General features: G+C 36.7%; 1 protein-coding gene across 2 annotated transcripts in view; it reads left to right on the plus strand.

Annotated features, from left to right (window-relative positions):
- Window positions 1-17976, plus strand: part of TRAPPC12 (trafficking protein particle complex 12) — a 53657-nt gene that overhangs the window by 18207 nt on the left and 17474 nt on the right. For both annotated transcript variants that reach the window (XM_009634270.2, XM_035889899.1), the window contains exons 5-6: window positions 9295-9407; window positions 16131-16203. In XM_009634270.2, the coding sequence (XP_009632565.1) occupies window positions 9295-9407; window positions 16131-16203 (186 nt within the window). The remainder of the gene's footprint in view (window positions 1-9294; window positions 9408-16130; window positions 16204-17976) is intronic.

The raw sequence follows: 17976 nt of genomic DNA on the forward strand, positions 1-17976 counted from the left end.
CCTTTTGGCAACGCTACTAATCTCTTGCTTCATCCCGAGATTTTTGTATGGTATTTGCAGCCATGCTGTGCGTGGAACCCATTACTGTTGTCCTCATCCTGGCTGGATTATCTAATCTTTTTTCAATCTTTCTTTCCCAGTTTCTATCGTCTGTTTCTTTGGTCATCTCCATTGCTGTAGGAGTGCACTATCTGTGGGGGGGTGGAATCTGCTGGGATTCTTGTATCAGCCAGTGAAATTAGTTAAGTCACTCTGATCATTCCTGTTTGATATGGGGCAGAGAGCAAACCATTCTCATGTTCTAGTAAAATCTTAAAATTATTCAGTTATGGATTTATTTCTTCTAAATTCTCTCTGTGGAGAGAAGCCAGGGAGATAATTCGAGATAGCCAGCATGGCTTCACCAATTTTATAATAGGTAGGTACTTAGGTCAGGAACTCTGTTCCATATTGGTTCCTGCACATCTCCTTTGTACTCTGTGGGGTATATAAGGATGAATTTTTGTCATCATTCTTGGGACTAATGGGTTTCGGGAGGGGGGAAGTTAGGGTTTTGTTTTTATGTTTACACAGTCTGACCCGCTTCTATTCATATTGTTTGTTTCTGTGTTCCTCATGATTCTTCATAAAGTCTCTCGTACAATAGATGGGCTAACCTGAGATATCTTTTGCATTAGAAATGCCTATCAGTTTCCGAAAGAGTGAGAGCCAGCAATTGAAATGGAACATTAAAATGCTATTTCATTCTTTTATGAGATAATTCGGTCTTGTTTCTGCTAAATAGACCAGTAAGTTACAGAAAAGTTAATGCTACCAAAATCAGTGTTCTAAAGCTACAATAATTGAGAATACTTTATTTTGAATTACGAAAGAAATAAAAAACCTGTGCACAAGTAAAAATAGGACTTTTATTCCCCTTACAGATGTTTCTATGTATAGGGCTGTTTTTTTTCCTTTTCCCCTTTTCATTCTCCTTGTGGTGATACAGTATCATCTGTATTCTTCTAACACGGAATCAGTCTTCTGTTGTCTGGTAGAAAGTGCCTAAATAAGGAACATATTCTTTAAAATTTCATTGTATGTGCTCTAGTAACTCATTTCATACTGTACACTTTCCCATGAACTCTTGTTACTAAATCTAGCACGAGGTGGTTTTTTTTAAGGTGTGGCTGGGTTGCAGCCATAGGGATGCACCAGTGTGTGCTGCAATAGGCTAGTACTTTCAGATGGATAGTGACAGTTTAGAAATACATTAAATATATATATTTCTCTTAAAGTAGTGTGAGTCTAGACATCACTCAACTATTGTTTTAGCATACTTCACTAGGTCTATATACTTTTATGACTTTACTAATATCCACTGTAGTTAGTTTTAGCAGAAATTAATGAAAAAATTAATAAAAAAAAAGTTGCTGTGTGACATTTTACTTTTTACATGTCCTTATTTACTCAAGCAGTGCTCTTAATTTGTTTCTTTTATTCAGTTTTGAAATTCAGATCTCCCTAAAGGAATCCTATCATACATGGTCTAGAACTGTCATTCAAACCCATGTTGTAAACAAGTTTTCAGTGCTGATGCCTAAGGTGAAATGCAATGAACTATTATTATTATTACATTTAATAAGCTTATAAAATAGCAAAATATGTAATCGGAAACATGTTGTATGTCTGTTGACGCAGAGGCACTGTACTTACTGTGAAAAGACTCATCCAGAATTTTTCTCTAATGCCCGCATAAGGCATTTTACAGACATCTGGACTGTGTGTAGTGCAGAAGACTCTCTACAGCTCCAAGGTCTGCCTGCTCTCTGAGGCTTGGTCCTGCTTCTGAATGTCAGAGTATACCGTAAGGAAGGACAGGCATGGATTGGGGAAATTATCTCCTCTGTGCTTCCACAGTAAATGTAGCAACGCCTCTGCAGTGACATTTGGCCATTCTGACTTTACTGTCTTCCTTTCTTCTCTTCTCTCCTACTTGTCTATGCTAGTAGGAGGCAGCCTTGCTAAAGCTTCCTTTTGTTTTTCTCAGCACGGTTTTGGATGATGCTGTAAATGAAATGCGCTTTTTTTTTTTCATCCTCATCAACTTTTGGTTAGTGGCAGAATGGTACCAGAATGGGAAGTGGAGTGGGGAAAAAAAGAAAAATAATTGTGGTGGGTGGGGAGGCAAAAAGGAGTAATCAAGGTAAAAACAGGGTTAAGAGAAGAAATGCACAGGCTAAAGAAATTGTGCCATATAGAGTAGTCCTATCTTTTAATAACTTTTGCAGGAAAACAGAAGAAAAAATAAGACTCCAGTCATTGTTACACGTGGTATTGGTTTTCTCATATTTTACCACAAATACTGTTGTGCCTGAACTTTCACTCCCATGTCAGACTGCTTCAGTCTTGGCAGTTGCTCGGAAGAGTTCTTCATTCAAGCTCATGTTGACGGTGACAAACGTATTAAAGCCTCTAGAGGAGCTGGTTTGCCAATTATTTTATTTACAGTGCTATGTACATCTCTCTTGTCTCTTTAAATTCACTCTGTTCTGTTGCTTCAGAGCTACCTTCTACCTATGAAATTGGCTGACACGACTTGAATAAATACCACTCAAGTGTTGTGGTTCCATTTGGCTTTTCAGAGTAGTCAGACTTGCAAATGCAAATTTTTCTAAAATAATACAGATATTTTATTTAAGAAATGTATGTATAATTTTAAGGGGGTAGAGTGCTGCTAAAATATTTAATTGTGCTTTCTTTCCCAAGGCTATGTAGTCTCATTGTACCAGCTTTATATAATATTTCTTAAAAGTGAGCAAATAACTGTAGCAAGGCAGAATTTAGAAATTAGTTATCAGTAGGTAAGATTTACGGTAATCCCTTTGTGGCAGAGCAATTGTTACAGGGTTTTTCTGCATTCTTTCTCTAATGGTTTCCTTGCTCCAGTGAAATAACAACTCCAGATTACTAAAAAAATATTTTTGAAACTTTTCAAAACCAGATCTTAATTCAGAATATCTGTGTTCTTAAGTCACATGCGCTTAAATTGTGACATATATGAAAACATGCAATTTCAGATAAAATTTTCAAAACTTAAATTTTCTTTCAATAGTTACAAACATTTAGTCTCCTATCTCTTCTTCAGTCTCTCCGGAATTAAAGCAATAAACAAAAGCATGGTAACTAGTCTGTTGAATATGGATTTTTAAGTCTACTTTTAATTGACAGTCAGTAAGACCAGGATTCAAAGTTACTACATCATCACTCTTCAAAATCCCCTTATAAATTATACAAATATGCTGTTGTAGAAGTATGTTAAAAGTGTGTGTGTGCATATAAATGCAAGGATATACATGTCTCTGTATACGTATGTATAAAGCAGAATATCTTTATAAAACTGGATTTTCTGTATTTCTCTTACGCATTGAAGGAAGCGTTTGGTTTTTCTACTGTCATAAGATTCCCCTTTATACTTCCAGTAAATGATAATTTGCCCTTCTGCTGCTTTTGGGTATTTAAGATTTGTTGAATTAAGCTGTAGAAGGCAGAAAGCATTTCTGATTACTGATTTTGCAGCAAGGAAATACAAAAATGAAATGGCTCGCCATTGGAACCCTTGATTTTCTGTCCTAAAAGGGCTGCAAGTGAGTTCTGCAGTTTGAATTTGATTGGCATGAGGTGATGTTTATGTTCTGACAGTTATGAAAATGTGCAGCTGTTCATAAAGAAATAGAAATTGAAATCTGTGGTCTTAAAAAATTCTACCTGATCTTACTATTTATTCCATCTGTTCCCATGCTTTTGGAGTATCCATTTTCCTTTCAGCAGACCTTTTTTCACTATTTAGTTTTGCCTTTTCTATGCTGATAATATAGATGTATATATATGAATGAGATTAATTCATGCCAAAGAGACAATCAGAAATCATATTCTTTGAAAAAAAATTCTCTACTGTATTTAAAAGTGATAGCTAAGAAAAGAATTGTCTTAAACCATTTTTCCATTATGAATTTTTTATAGATAAAATTATTATGAAACCCCTAAAGAGGAGCAACAAAGGTCAACTGTAAAACATCCAGCTAGAAGAAGACTTATTTAACTTAAAAATTCAATTCATAGCAGTAATTGTAGGGTGTGCCTTTTGCTGAAGTCGCCTAGGCTTAGCTGATGTGGTTTTGCTGTGTAAGAGGGTATTACTTCTTTGGAAATCCAAAGCGTGAAGTACAGAGCGAAATCCTGTGCTCTTAAGTAAACATTTTAATTACAGGATATGCTGCTTATTTTCAGTATTTCCTTGACATGTTGCCTTGTTAAATTCAGTACTGAGTGAAATATAATAGAGGACATGGGTTTGATTCCAAATAGTTTTGCAAAAGGCGGCACATATGCCACAATCCATGTTATTTTTTATATTAAATTCTCTTATCTCTAGTGGGATATCACAGGAATATATATGCCCACTTGTATAGGAACCTATTACAAAGAAGTATGTGTTACACGGTGTGCCTTAAATATGTGGCCCAAGAGTAAGCAAGTAGGTGAAACCTTTCAGGCAATGTAATGTCATTATTAAACTAACAAGCACATGTATTTCTGTTACAGCTTAGTGTTAATGTAGTCAATCTTACTTTTTTTGTTTCGTTTTTTCCCCAACGTAACTGTGTTTCTTGAGGAAAGTGTATTTTTTTTCCCTGCTGTTAATCTGCTTTTTAATTAAATTTTGTTCTCTGAATTCTACAACTCGCCTTTCAGACCTTCATAACACTATTATTATTGATCTACTAGAGTCATCAACAAATGTCACTTACCTCTTCCCACTTGTTTTCTTGTTAGCCTAGACAATGTAAAAGAAAAATAACAGTGTTTTCTAAAATCACAGACACACCTTTTTTAGGTCTCAACTCTTCTTCTTTTGTCACCATCTTCATATTAAAATGTTAGGGAATACTTATCAGAAGGCTCAACTTCTGTGTCTTGCAAGACAGCATGGAGGCTGTGTTTTTAGATTTCTCTGCAGTTCATTCTTCTGTCGTATATTTTTTTAACAACAGGAATGGGCTCCTCCTCACTGTTGTTCTTTTGGCAGAAAAAGGCTGAATGATGAGTCTTCAATGCAACATGATATGGTGACATCATAGAACAACAAATTCATGACCTGTTGTTCAGACCAAAATTCTTAGTGAGCTCAGAGTTAACTGTTCCAAGGCAGCACTTTCTGTGATTCTCTTATTTTTTTGCTTTTTACCTTCTTATCGGTGAACTGGTGTGGCTTTGATGAAGATTCACAGGGGTCGTATTCTGGTTTGCCTTTGCCTTTTTCATCACCTGTTCACCCCATGAAGTTCTGCTGGGCTGCATTTCAAACCCATTACGCTCACAATGTTCTCTTCCACCACAGTATGCACACAGGTCACCTTGCTGAGTGCTGTCAGAACAAAGTTTCATAACCATCCACCCTGTAAAAAAATTTTTACTAACTTATTGTTGCTTGTCTCAGGCTCTCTCTTGACATTTTTGTTTCAGACAAGTTCAAAGATGATTGTTCCATTTTTTTAGATTGAGAAAATTATAGATCCAGATTTTGGATGCTTGAGAACTTGGGGGGTATGTTGTCAGGTTTTAAACAACTGTTAACCAGGAGTTACACAATTATTTTGATGAACAGATCTCTTCACATACATTTTCTATTACTGCCATGTACTTCTTCCTGAGAAGTGTATGTAAACTGTATTAGCACTTTTATATAAGTAGCACGCATTGAAAGCTTTACCTGATCTAAAGTAAATTTATTTTAGTTTTTTTCTTTTTTTTTTTTTTTTTTTTTTTTACCAGAAAATCACTTTCTAACTGTAGGAACTGAATTAGATAGATTATCCATACCTCGTATCATTTAACTAAAAAGAAGCTTACATGGAGATGGGAACATATCTGGGAAAATGTACTTAAACCAAAAATTTCAGAGTTTCTTTAGAGTATTTAATGAATATGCTTGGATGGTTGTCTTGGATAAGTGCTGCAGGTTTTTTATGAGCAATTTGCTCATCTGATTTAACTTAGAAGTTACAAAATACTGTTTACATGGAGTGGTAAGACAGCCTTACCAGTGGTATAAGCGCATTTCTTTTCTCTTCTGTTTTCCCCAGTTACCACACTTGTGGGACAGAGCATGCGTACAGTTTTGTGCTTTCTTCCAAAAAAAAAATAAATTTCTGCTATTCAGAAGGATTACAAGGAAACTGAGGAAGAGGGCAGAAATGGTTGGTGTTTCTGAGATTTTAAATAAAGTTAACAGTTAAAGTTAAACAGTAAGTAACAGAAATTCACTGGGTGGATTTGCTGGATGCTTACAGTAAAATTTCTTGCAGTACATGAAACTTCTTGTATGTCACAAGTTTCAAAAAGAAAAAGAGGGAAGAGATGCTAGAGTCTTAGCTCCTCCTTCGTGAAATAGTAATATAAATTCTGCTTTGAAAAGTCATTGCACTGACTACCCTGACACCGCGGGCCAGCTTCCTTTTTGTTTTGTTTGAGGGATCTGTTGTCACACTTGACGCACCTACTGAGGATCACACTGGAGCGCTTTTTGGTCCCATGCTATGAAGGAAATACTAAGTGGTTGAGAAATATTACATTAATACAGAAAATTTTGAAGTAATATAGTTCTGAATGCCTATAACAACTGCGGTTTTAGTTGTGATAGGAAATAAATCAGATTCTTATGGAGTCTAAGTTGGCCTGGAGTCTCATTCATCATTCTGACATCCTCTGACACCACTTCTGATGGTGTAGATGGGTAATGGGTTATTCCTTCCCCTCACGTGGGTCATAATAGCGTGGCTTCATTCAGCAATATAGAAGATCAATACTTTACAAAATATGCAGTCCCAAAAAGTGTTTTACAAAACATAAAAATTTTATGAAAATGGATAACGTGAGACATTTCATCTGCGCTCCATTAAATACACGTCTATCTGTATGTTGAGCTGTTCTGTTACCAATTCAGATTTTCTGTATGAGTATTTATTGAGTTGACCTTCTGCCGCATTTTACAAGAGAATGTAATGATACAAACTTGTCCAGAGTTGAAAATGCTAGAACACAGTCATTAACCAAAAATTTTGCTAACACTTTAGGTTCCTTTTGTTCTTTATTTCAGTTTTTCCAAAGCTTTACTGATGAACAAAACTTCTCCTTTCTTTTACCTTTACCTCAGAAATCCTGTTGAGTGCAGCGGTAGGTGCATGGTTCATGGATTAACAGTAAATGAAGACTACTTTCCCCAAAAGAACAGAACCAAACTAGCTTTTTTGGGGCACTGCTTTTTTTTGGCAGGATTACCATTGGATGATGGAGTTAGAACTTGGTCACCAGAGGGGTAGTAGAGATGGAACCAGCTGCAGGTCACATTTGCTTCCATAGGCTTGCAGTGCAGATTCATAAGTGCACAATGTGTCTGCAAGGCATTTTTTCTGTGGTGTTCTGGTGTGGAATTTACTCTTAAAATACTTTCACTTTTCTTTTCACTGCTGTTCACCCCCTGCACTCTGACTGTGTGTCTTCACTTGTGCCGTGCTAGATACCAGTCCAGATACATACATAAAATATTTCACATCTTTTGTTACTGGTTGAACAACCTTTTACATTTCTCTTGATGGAATGTCAAAGCAGCTTTGTTTTCTTAATCTCTATTTCACATGTGATGATGCATGAAACTTGTGTGTACATCTGTTAAGGGAACACAGCAGTCACGGAAGCCATGGGGGAATAGTTTAGCATTGGCAAAAGAGAATTTATGTAGATGTAAGTGGCTTACTCTGAAGGTCATAATTAGTGAGGTTTGTGATTAAAATTTTGTCAACCTTTAAAAAAACGTCTAGAGGCAGTGACTCACAGTGACTTACCTCTTTGACATACAAGCCTGTTAAAAACAGGTGCAAAAATCATTCTAAAAAGCTCCTGAGTCCTATTTTTGAGAAAAGATGAGGCAAGAGGCGACTTGAGAGGGAAATCCCCTTAGAATATGTCTAAAGTAAGCCAATGTATTACAGTAAAATATTAGAACAGTAGCAAAGTGTTTTGCAGGGCTTGTTTCCTCATTATGCTAGCTCTGATTTGTTTTTAGTAGCATTTAGTTTATGTTCAGTATTATCATCTCTGTATCGGAATATGCAGTTATCTGAAAGCAAGATGTTGCACACACCAGGATTCCCTAAAGCTCCTGAAACTGCCCTTGAAGTCAGCCAGCATGCTCATAAACTTAGAGGATTGGGTCTTTGGTAAATATTATAATAAGGCTAAAAGTAAGCTAATATGAAAAGGAAGAAATATCCTTTTCTCCGCAAATATTGCTTAAAATTCTTTCTCTTTGATGTTTTCAATAAACCAGTAAATACACAAAATACACCCTCTTTATTAAGAGTCAGTCTCACAGTATAGAGACATTTAGTAACTCTCTGTGGAAGAGCTAACATTAATGAAGCAAATCTTGGACTAAAAGTCATCTTTAGAGCAATGGAAGGGTCTCTGCTTAGGGTAATGGACTCAGACCTTTACACAAACCTATGGATATTAGTAGAAAAAAAAACCAAAATATTTTCTAATATATTTTAATTTCCCAGAGGCCTTGATATATTTTTAGATTTAATTTATCTATTATAGTAGTATTATTTTTGTTCTTCATTATACTGTTCTTATTTTTTATTTCTTTTGACTCACGTTGTTTTTCTGTTCTTATTTCTTTGTCTGTAATATGGGGACTCTTCATATCAAAAAACTTTCTGTTTATTTGGAAAAAGATTACGTAGAAGTCGTTTGCATGTCCTGGTTATATAACTTTTTCATAAGAGTGCTTTTAAGGCCAATAATTTCATATTATTTCTTCTGCATTGGTTGTAAAATATGCATAATTATTAAACGTTAGGAATAATGTGGTAGGTGCAACTTGAGTAAACTTCCATTTTTTTAAATCCTTCATTTTAATTAGTTTAAAAAAAATCTTTAATGAAACATTATACTTTCATGCACAGTTGTTTTTGAAAATTTGAATTAAGTGCTCCTTTTTCTTGCCTTCTTGATTATGGTTACATATGTGTTTACCTACTTAAAGAGTTTTACGGTACATTACATGTTATAACTTGGAAAAAGTTTGCTGTTCTTAAATTTTTCACATCTTCCGTCAGAAGAAGAAAACTATATGAAGGTAAAATGAACTTTGTGTTTATATACATTAATGAAAATATGTTGTGTAATGTAGGCAAATCACAAACTGATCATGACAGCAAACACATTTAATAGAATTAATTATGTTTCTAGGTTCTATGGTTCCTTTCTCCATGCGGATTTTACATGCTGAACTTCCTCAGTACCTAGGTAATCCTCAGGAATCACTTGATAGACTGCATAGCATGAAGATAATCTGCGCCAAGGTAACAGCTTCTCTGTGCACTAACATTTCTTAATGTTTAAGAAATATATTTTACTGTCCATATAAAGCACATAAAGTTTCAACGCTGACATTTTTTACTCCATCTTGATACATATAAGGAGCTTGTGAAAAGACATAGTTAAGTGCCTCTTCCATTTTAGGATACATCCTTCTCTCCTCTGTGGTAGCTCTCACTAAAATGAGTAGAACGGTGGACAACACATAGTTCTCTTGTCTTTGTGCTTTTGCCAGACAAGACACGGAGGACAGAAAGATGTGTTTAAGGGCAAGTAGGAGAGCTTTCTTACCTTACTCAGCTGCATCAAAGCTCAAAACACAGTTGTTAATGATCTTGATCCTTCAAAAATAGTCTTGATCCTTCAGAAATTGTCTGAACAGCTGGTTTGGGAAACAGCGGTCATTTGGGAACATAAGTGCAGCCTGCTGAGTTTGTTTTGGGGGTTTTGTTTTGTCAAGTGCTATAATACAAAATTATGGCTTAAATTATAATATGGGATTTGTCAGTGCTGAAATAGGAGTGATTGTGTTGTAAGCACTAACCTTATCCACTAAATCCAACATGCTGACTGTTAAGCATTCATCCTTAAATGTTTTCTGCAGAAGTCTTTCCCAAGTAGTCTAACACAACAGTGACTATGAACGTTACAGTGTGGTAAACTCTAGAAGAAATGCAGCGTTGCTGTTTTATCTGTGACTCTAGGAAGTTCAAAACTGTATGCAAGATAAATACATTTGATTAATTTTTATTTTCAGTATTCCTTGAAAGTTTCCTATATTTACTCCTGAAAATAACTTGGATAATGGAAGTGAAAGGATTTGATAATTGCCAACTGTATAGAGATAATGACCTTATGTATATAAAATCAGCTTGCCTCTAGCAGAGTAGTCTCTAGGATAACCAAATGTTTACAGTAGAAAAAAGCCCAGTTCTCTGTATTATGAGGGAAAAAAGATGAAAGGTTTAGGTAATAAGAGATGAATGTGGTATTTTGTTACAGAGTTGGAAAGAACTAATTAGAAATGGTTGGGAGATACCTAATTTGGCCAAGAAGTGCTACTTTTTAGCACTTCACAAATGCTGTTACCTATTCATGACCATCTCATCTAATAATATTACTGGCAGATTTTTCTTTCTAGCCTTTTCCTTCATAAACAGGCCTCCTCAATTTGAAGTAATTTTTTCTTCTAGGAAACATCGTACTCCTCTGTTGCAGGATTTCACAGTACTTCTGCTGGCATTTGCTTACCCTGGTCTGCAGCAGATCAGCTGTTTCATATCTTGTTTTTATGCGATCTGGTATTAAGTGCTGTGTTGTCTCCCTTCAGTCGTGCAGGTGCCACTAGGTTCCAAAAACTTAACTGGTTTCTCAGTTCCTTTATCTTGTAACAGAGAGAAAATTGTGTGAATGAGAATGAGGAAATGACTGCTGAGCAGGGCATTCATCAGCCATCTGGCTAACGTTATTGAAACGGCCGTATCTCAGTTACAGTCTGATCAGCCACGATTCTCCACAGATTAAAGATTATTGGTCAATAGAGGAGTGAAAGAAAAGGAAATTAACTCTCCCCACTTTACAAGACCTTTAAGTCATCTACAACCTTGAGGTGGCTCTGCCTGTGTTCTTTTGCTTGAAGTGCATATCCTTAAAGTATAGCCAGTATACCAAGGAAGCTTTTAAACTATAATGCAAGATTTTATTTGAGTACGAACTAGGCTGATTATTTGTTTAAATAAGGGAAACTTCTGCTGGAGAAGATGAAATAGAAATAAAGGAGATTTAAAATATACATATTTCCCTGCACGTTAAGTTCTTGAATGGGTCTGTTTACCCATGTTCTCACTCCATCAGCCTGTAGTGGCTTAGGTCACTACAAATCCTGTGTGACCTCTTGTGTCCCTGAGGAAAGCTTCTTTGAAGCTGCCTGGGCATTGTCTCCTAGCTCTTCTGTGGAGTCCCCTGTTCTCTGCACTTGCTGACAGTTCACAGATTGCCTTCTCTTCCGCTCTGCCTTTCTGTGTCTGAACTGACAAAGTTTCTCCTGGGTTAGTATGTCCAACTGTGGTCAGAAAGAGAATGATCTCCCTTTGCTCCTGACAGCTTCCACCAGAGCCAGGATACAGTAGCCAGGACAAGCCATTGCCTGTGTTGATGGACGTTCCTTTTTGAAGTACAGCACACAGAAGATTACAAATGAACAAATAAAACATACCGTCCTTCTCAAGGGAATATTTCTGATTAGTTATTCTAGACACCTCATTGCAGATTACTTCATTTGTTTGCATTCAATTAAATACCTTGCCTTTTGGAGCAATTCAAAGACAACTGTAGAAACAAGAGTGTGAAAAAGGACAGCTTGTGAAGATAAATATGTTTTTAAAAGACAGTTGTAAATTGTTGATAATTTAACCATTTGAAGTCAGGGTTAGCTGACAAAAAATATTGTTTAGATATATGTTTTTAATTTTTTTTTAATAGAATGCTGTTAGTCTAATAATCTTACCTGGAATGTTCAAGAATAAAGTGCATAATACTTAGGAAAACCCGTGGCATAAGCAAGAAAATAACATAAAGGATGTACACTCATTAGTCTTAATATTTGTATATGACACTTGGGAACCATTCGGGTTATAACAGAATTAATTGGGGAGCTTTCAACCAAAAGCCTCTAGTGTTTTACTTCCCTATTTTAAAAAGTGGAGAAATAATCTTTGGTCATCCGTATTTACAGAAGGGCATACGAATAGTCATTATGTAAATGAGATGATCTTGGAGTCATAAAAGCTAGAAAAGAGAAAAGACCTAATAGCTCACCTAGTCTGTCTCTCTGCAACGCAAGGTTGTTTTCTAGTTTTTAATGAGCCAGCCTATGGAGCTGAGGCCACATCCCCTGGGAGGCTGTTTCAGGCTAATGCTAATGCACTCTTATCGTAAGAAAATTTGTCTCCTATTTTGTTTCTCTTCCTTAGTGTTTTTTCCTGTCTGATACCTCCTTTTAACCTGCTAAATTCCATCTTGCTTTTTGTTGTATGCAGTCTACAGACACTTGTCAACTTTGGATTAGCCATTCTACTTAAAGATCTAACCCTATTTACTTTGTCACTGTTATGGTAACTTGGTCTTCTCAGCCCCCATATACTTAAGTATTTCTGGTACCTGAAGCAGGATTGGAGGTTGAGTGCAGAACCACAATTTTCATTTTTCCTGTATAGGCAATAATGTTTTTACCTTTTCCAGAAAAAAAAATGTCTATAGGTACAACATTTGGGAAAGAAATAATCTGTAGTGCCAAATGCCTATCATAGCTTGGGGGAGGAATCCAGTGAAATTGTTACTGTGTCTATTTTATTGCTGGTCTTCCCACCATGAATTGCCTCAATGATTTGTTGCCCTTACAAGTCCGCCTTGGTCTCTGAACAGCCAAGCAGTAAGAGTAACAATAGTAGTTTAAATCACAAAAGGGTTTGTTCTTTTCAAGTGTTCATTTAAAAAACATAGATGTGATCAGTGCTTTAATGCTTTAGTGCTAATAATCCTGAGGACATGCTAATAAATGCTTACCTGGAGACCAAAATGTGAAAAGAACAACAGTCAGGCTTAAACTAAACTCCTCCTGTGTTTGTACCTAAGCTTCCTAGCTGAGGGAGAGCTCCTGGAAATGCACACATGTCATAGTGCAGCATATTTCACTCTTTAACCCTAATCCTTCAAGTGGCAGAGCTGTACTGGGCTCTTCTACCAGGTGGGTAGAACAGTGGCAAGTGGGTTAACAGTCTTGTTTCCTCTAAAAAAGCTCTGCAAGTGTTACCTCTGCAAGACTTCAAAAATTCTTTGTGCCATTTGTCCATCAGCCACTCCCTCTGTAGTTCCACCACTCTCCTTCATAAGTAGTTATGTTCCTCCCTGGCCTTTCCATACACACTCTTTATCTCTCCTGGTCTTCTGTTGTACTTCCAAATTGATGAACTTTTCCGTCTCTTAACCACTGATTGGTTTTGGGGTTTATTATCATTCAACTTACAGTTCTGGTTCAGTTACTAAGGTCACATAAGTATTCTGTTTCTCATACGTTACTTCAGTCTAGGGGGTATTTGCCTTGATGCCTCATTTGTTGAGTTTATAGAAATTATGACAATCCTGCACTAGTCTGAGTACCCAGAAAGATGCAATTCCAGAAGCACCAAAAAAGGTTATTTTGAGTAAGAAGCTAATGGTGGTGAAGAGTTGTGGAAGAAGAAATAAAGTAGTTGAAAGAGATATGTAAGAACAGGAAACTAGGAATGCAAAGGGTGGTGTGCATAGGTTGGTAATTACAGGATACAGGTGATTGATAGGGAATGAAACAGAAGACTCAGTGAAGTAATACTAGCCAGTAAAACTAATGAGTGTGCATTTACAAATACTCAAAACAAGAAAAAACATAAGTCATACATAAAACTGATGTTTAAGTAAATGGTAGAAGTGTTCAATCAAATTTCTCTTTATAATAGATTATAAACAAGGATATTTGGACCTATCCCATGTGATATTGCTAGAATAAACAGTTTACCATCTGTAGAAAAGTGGGATGAGGGAATTTGCTAAAATTAAACATTTCATGTCAACTAACCCAGATAGCTTACACTGAGGAACTACCTGAATCATTAATGTTATTATTAAACAATTCTTGGAAAACTGGGGAAATGCCCAAATACTGAAAAACTGCAGATGATGTTCCTAGACTTAAGAAGGGCAAAAGAAGATAAACCTAGGGAATAAAACAATTAGCCTCAAATCAGCACTGAGTTCTGTTTTAATTATGTTGAGCTTGAGGTGATGGCTAGATATCCATAAGTAATGTCACAGAATGGTTAATGTAAATACTGTAGTTGTATGCTAATATCAAATTCTTTCTTTTTTGATGATGTCGGTGAATACATTTTCACAGAAGGGCTTTGACAAACAAATGCGTTGTCTTTTTAAACAAGACAGCATGTCTCCTTGATGAAGGCACCTTGTGTTTAGGCCATTTCAAGAGTAAGAACTCAGCCTTACTAAGAATGAGAAGTGATCATTAGATGTTTTCGAGGGGGAGAGAAAGATCACGGGTTTTAGACTGGACAGAAAACAGACAGTAAGGTATTTCTGGGAGAGAAAAGTTTGGGTTTTTCCTCTGACAAGGAGCCTGATTATACACTGGGCATTTAACACTTAAATGTGATGCTTTGGTTTCCAAGGGATTGCTAAGCGGCTGCACTGCTTTTGAAAGTGGGACTGAGGTTCAGTCTCGCAGATGTGCCACTGCGATCTCATAAATTGCCACCTGTCAACTAAGCTGCAGTATCTGCTGGTGTGTGCTCATAGCCTCTTGGAATTTGAGGCAAGGCAACTTAGCCTAGCCCTCTGCGAACAAGGTTTACACTAAATCATATTACTTGTATTTGTCAGGGGCTAACAATTCTTAGCGGGAAAATTACCCTGGCTCAGCTGGCATGTGGTAACTGCAGTCATTTCATCATGTGTCTCTCCTTGCTCTTAAGTTCCTTGTAGCAAAATTTATAGCTCCTAACTTCAAGCTTTCAGTCTAGTCTGCGAAAAGAGATTGGTATCTCTTAGGGCAATTCCTTCCACCTTAGGATGTCTAAAATAGGTGGCATGAACTCACTTCCTGGAGGTACCAATTGCTCTTCATTGACTGTAATGGGCACCAACATACTGTCTGAGACCAGATTAATTCTACCTGTCTTTGCTTGGAGGATTTCCTGTGTTGTTTTTAAGTCTTTGCTTACAAAGTACTGAGCACAATTGGAATGCGTTGCTGGTGTAGGAAAAAAATAATTCTTCTTACACTAAGAGAAGCTGAGAGCTCTGCAGTCGGAAGCACACTCAGTCCCCGGAAGAGGAAGCACCTTGTATTTCCTTAACTGGCTAACCACAGCAGCTGATTAAAGAGCAAGTGGCCTTAATGGTTTTTTTGAAGGAGATCTCGAGCGGTGTTCTACGACCAAAGTTATACATCTCTAGCAGGAGAAACAGGGTGATCTGTGGGAATCAGAAAACAAATTTGGAGAATGTGTAATGGGATTAGAAAAAGAAAAGTTGATTTGCATTTCAGATGGAACTTTACATACATAGTTTAAAAGTGCTTAAGACACAAGCTTCATTAAGTATACATTTTCATTCTTCCAGTAATGCAACAAATGTTTCATTCACCCAACAATTACATGATTTAAAATCTATAATAAAAGAAAAGAAGGAATAAACCCCAAACTTTGAGAAGGAAATTGCAGTAAGAACTAAGAGGACTACTTCGTTAAGGACAAAAGGATGAAACCAGAGCCCTTGCTTAGGGTGGGGGAGTCAAGAGGCAGTGGCTTTCTATGAAAAATCAGTTTGACTTTTCTTTGTCGTCATTAACATTCATTCTCTAGTGAAGCATATTTCATGTTTTGCTTAACAAAATGTGTATGTCCCTAGAGTGTGCTGACATTTAATGTTCTGTAAGTATCATAAACCTGAACTCTAACATCCTTCTACTGTACAATGGCTTTTTTACTTTGTGCAATTGATCTAGCCATGGTAATAATCAGTAATTTTGAACAGTACCTAGGTGAAGTATTCCTGCCTGAATTGGTTTTCATATAGGCTGTCAATTGTAGATAATTTGCATTTAATATATAGTGCTGTTTAAACTTATGTTGGTTACTTTAAAAAATTTACTACAGATATTAGAAAATTTGGAACAAGGCTTAGCTGAAGACGGAAGTATGACTAACATTACACAGGAGAACAGACAAGGTAGGTATTCTTTACACATTTTTCCACAGGCAGTGTGTTTTTATCTCTTACTTAAGTATGCCAGAAGTTTTCACAAGACTGCCCCAGAGCTGTTAAAACAGTATTTTTGTAATCTCATAGCCTACTCAGCCTCTGAAATTACACACCTTGTACTTTTATTTGCTGGAATTAATTTCACAGTTTTGCTCTTGATCAAACTGATGCACTGAATCACTTTTTTTTTTCCTATTTAGAAGAAACAAAGAACATGGCTGCTATCCTTTAGTGATGAATATATAAGTGCATTGCTGTTGCAGCTAGATGGATGTTTCATTTTAAGCTTTGGCTGACTGGCTCCTCTCAGTCCTCATGTCTGAAATCCACTAAATTTCTTTAGATCAAATTGCCACTGTGGAAGGGCTACAATGGCCTAGGATGCTGTTACATAGATGGCTGAGTCTCACTGTAGCCAAATGGTTCTTAGGCTCCTGAAATACCTAAGTCACTTTTTAGAATAAGATTTAGACTATATTAATCTACATCATCATTTTCATTATTTCATATGCAATTACGTTTTTCCTGTTCCTTTTATCTTAGTTGTTTAACTTCAGTAGCATAGGATACATTACTGCATAAAGAAGGGTCATCAGGACAAATCAGTTGTCCAAGCATTTTTCTTTTTTTTTTTTTTAACAGAATTTATACTAATGAGGTCATTTGAATACACTAAAGAATTGGACAAAAGGTGGCATTTTAAGCATTGTTCTGGATTATATGAACCACTCAATGGTGCCTAGCACATTAACAACATTATACCAAGAAAGCAAAAACCTTTCAGCTTCAGCTAACAGTCTAATGAAATCTTACCAACTTCTGTCTAGGATAACATTCACCTAGAGCCTGTGGGAAGTAGAATTCTGCCTCTGAGATAGGAAGAAGCTGAGTAGAGTTGTTAGCAGAGTTAAATTATAAACAAATCCCTAAAACAGTGTCTATATGGAAGGGTGCAGACCTGTCTGAACTCTTCTGCCTGGTCTTCAAATTGACTGGATGTAAAGCAGCTTTAATATGTTATTGTACTTGACTTAATACACCATCTAGATATGCTCTAAAAAAGCGAACAAGTGTGTGAGCAGCCTATGTCATGAAGGCATTTGCAAATAGAGTCAAGTGAATACATTTACTGCTTTTCTCAAAAGGGTTAGGAACAAGAGAAATCATCTGATATTGAAGGTTCATCCACAGTGCTCCAGGAGTTTCTGTTCTTCTCTCCTTGTATCTTCTTGCCTCGGTTCTCTTACCTACTTTTCTCTGTTATCCCCTTTCTGCCCTCATTTTTGTCTTTATTATCCCCCCATTCTTTTCCTTTTTACCCCTTTGAAACCAAGACACTGATTGTCCTTTGAGATAGAATAACTTTTTCCTAGCCGTGTCATAATGCTCTATCCTGCAGTCTGCCTCACTCCTGAGCTTCTGGCTCCTTGCTTTTCCTCTCTGCTGCTGCTGTAGAGCTGAGATGAGCTCAGGAGGAGGTGTAGTTAGAAGAGCAGCAGCTAGCAGTTACCAAGGGATAAGGCTGCTGAAAATTTGGAGAGATCTCTGTATGCTTACTGTGCAGCTGCCTGTGGGTTTAAGGCTGCCAAAAAGCCCATGGGACCTTTGCAGAGACTGTTGACTGCTATTGTCTGTGGAGGTCAGCCAGGTCTGCTCCCTGTCTGCTGCTTTGCTGCATTTGGAGCTCCAGGAGGCTGATAATGGGTTTGAATTTTTTTTTTTTTTTTTTTTTCATGTGAG

The sequence above is a fragment of the Egretta garzetta genome, unplaced genomic scaffold, assembly GCF_000687185.1.
Source record: "Egretta garzetta isolate BGI_Z169 unplaced genomic scaffold, ASM68718v1 scaffold62, whole genome shotgun sequence".
Lineage (NCBI taxonomy): Eukaryota > Metazoa > Chordata > Aves > Pelecaniformes > Ardeidae > Egretta > Egretta garzetta.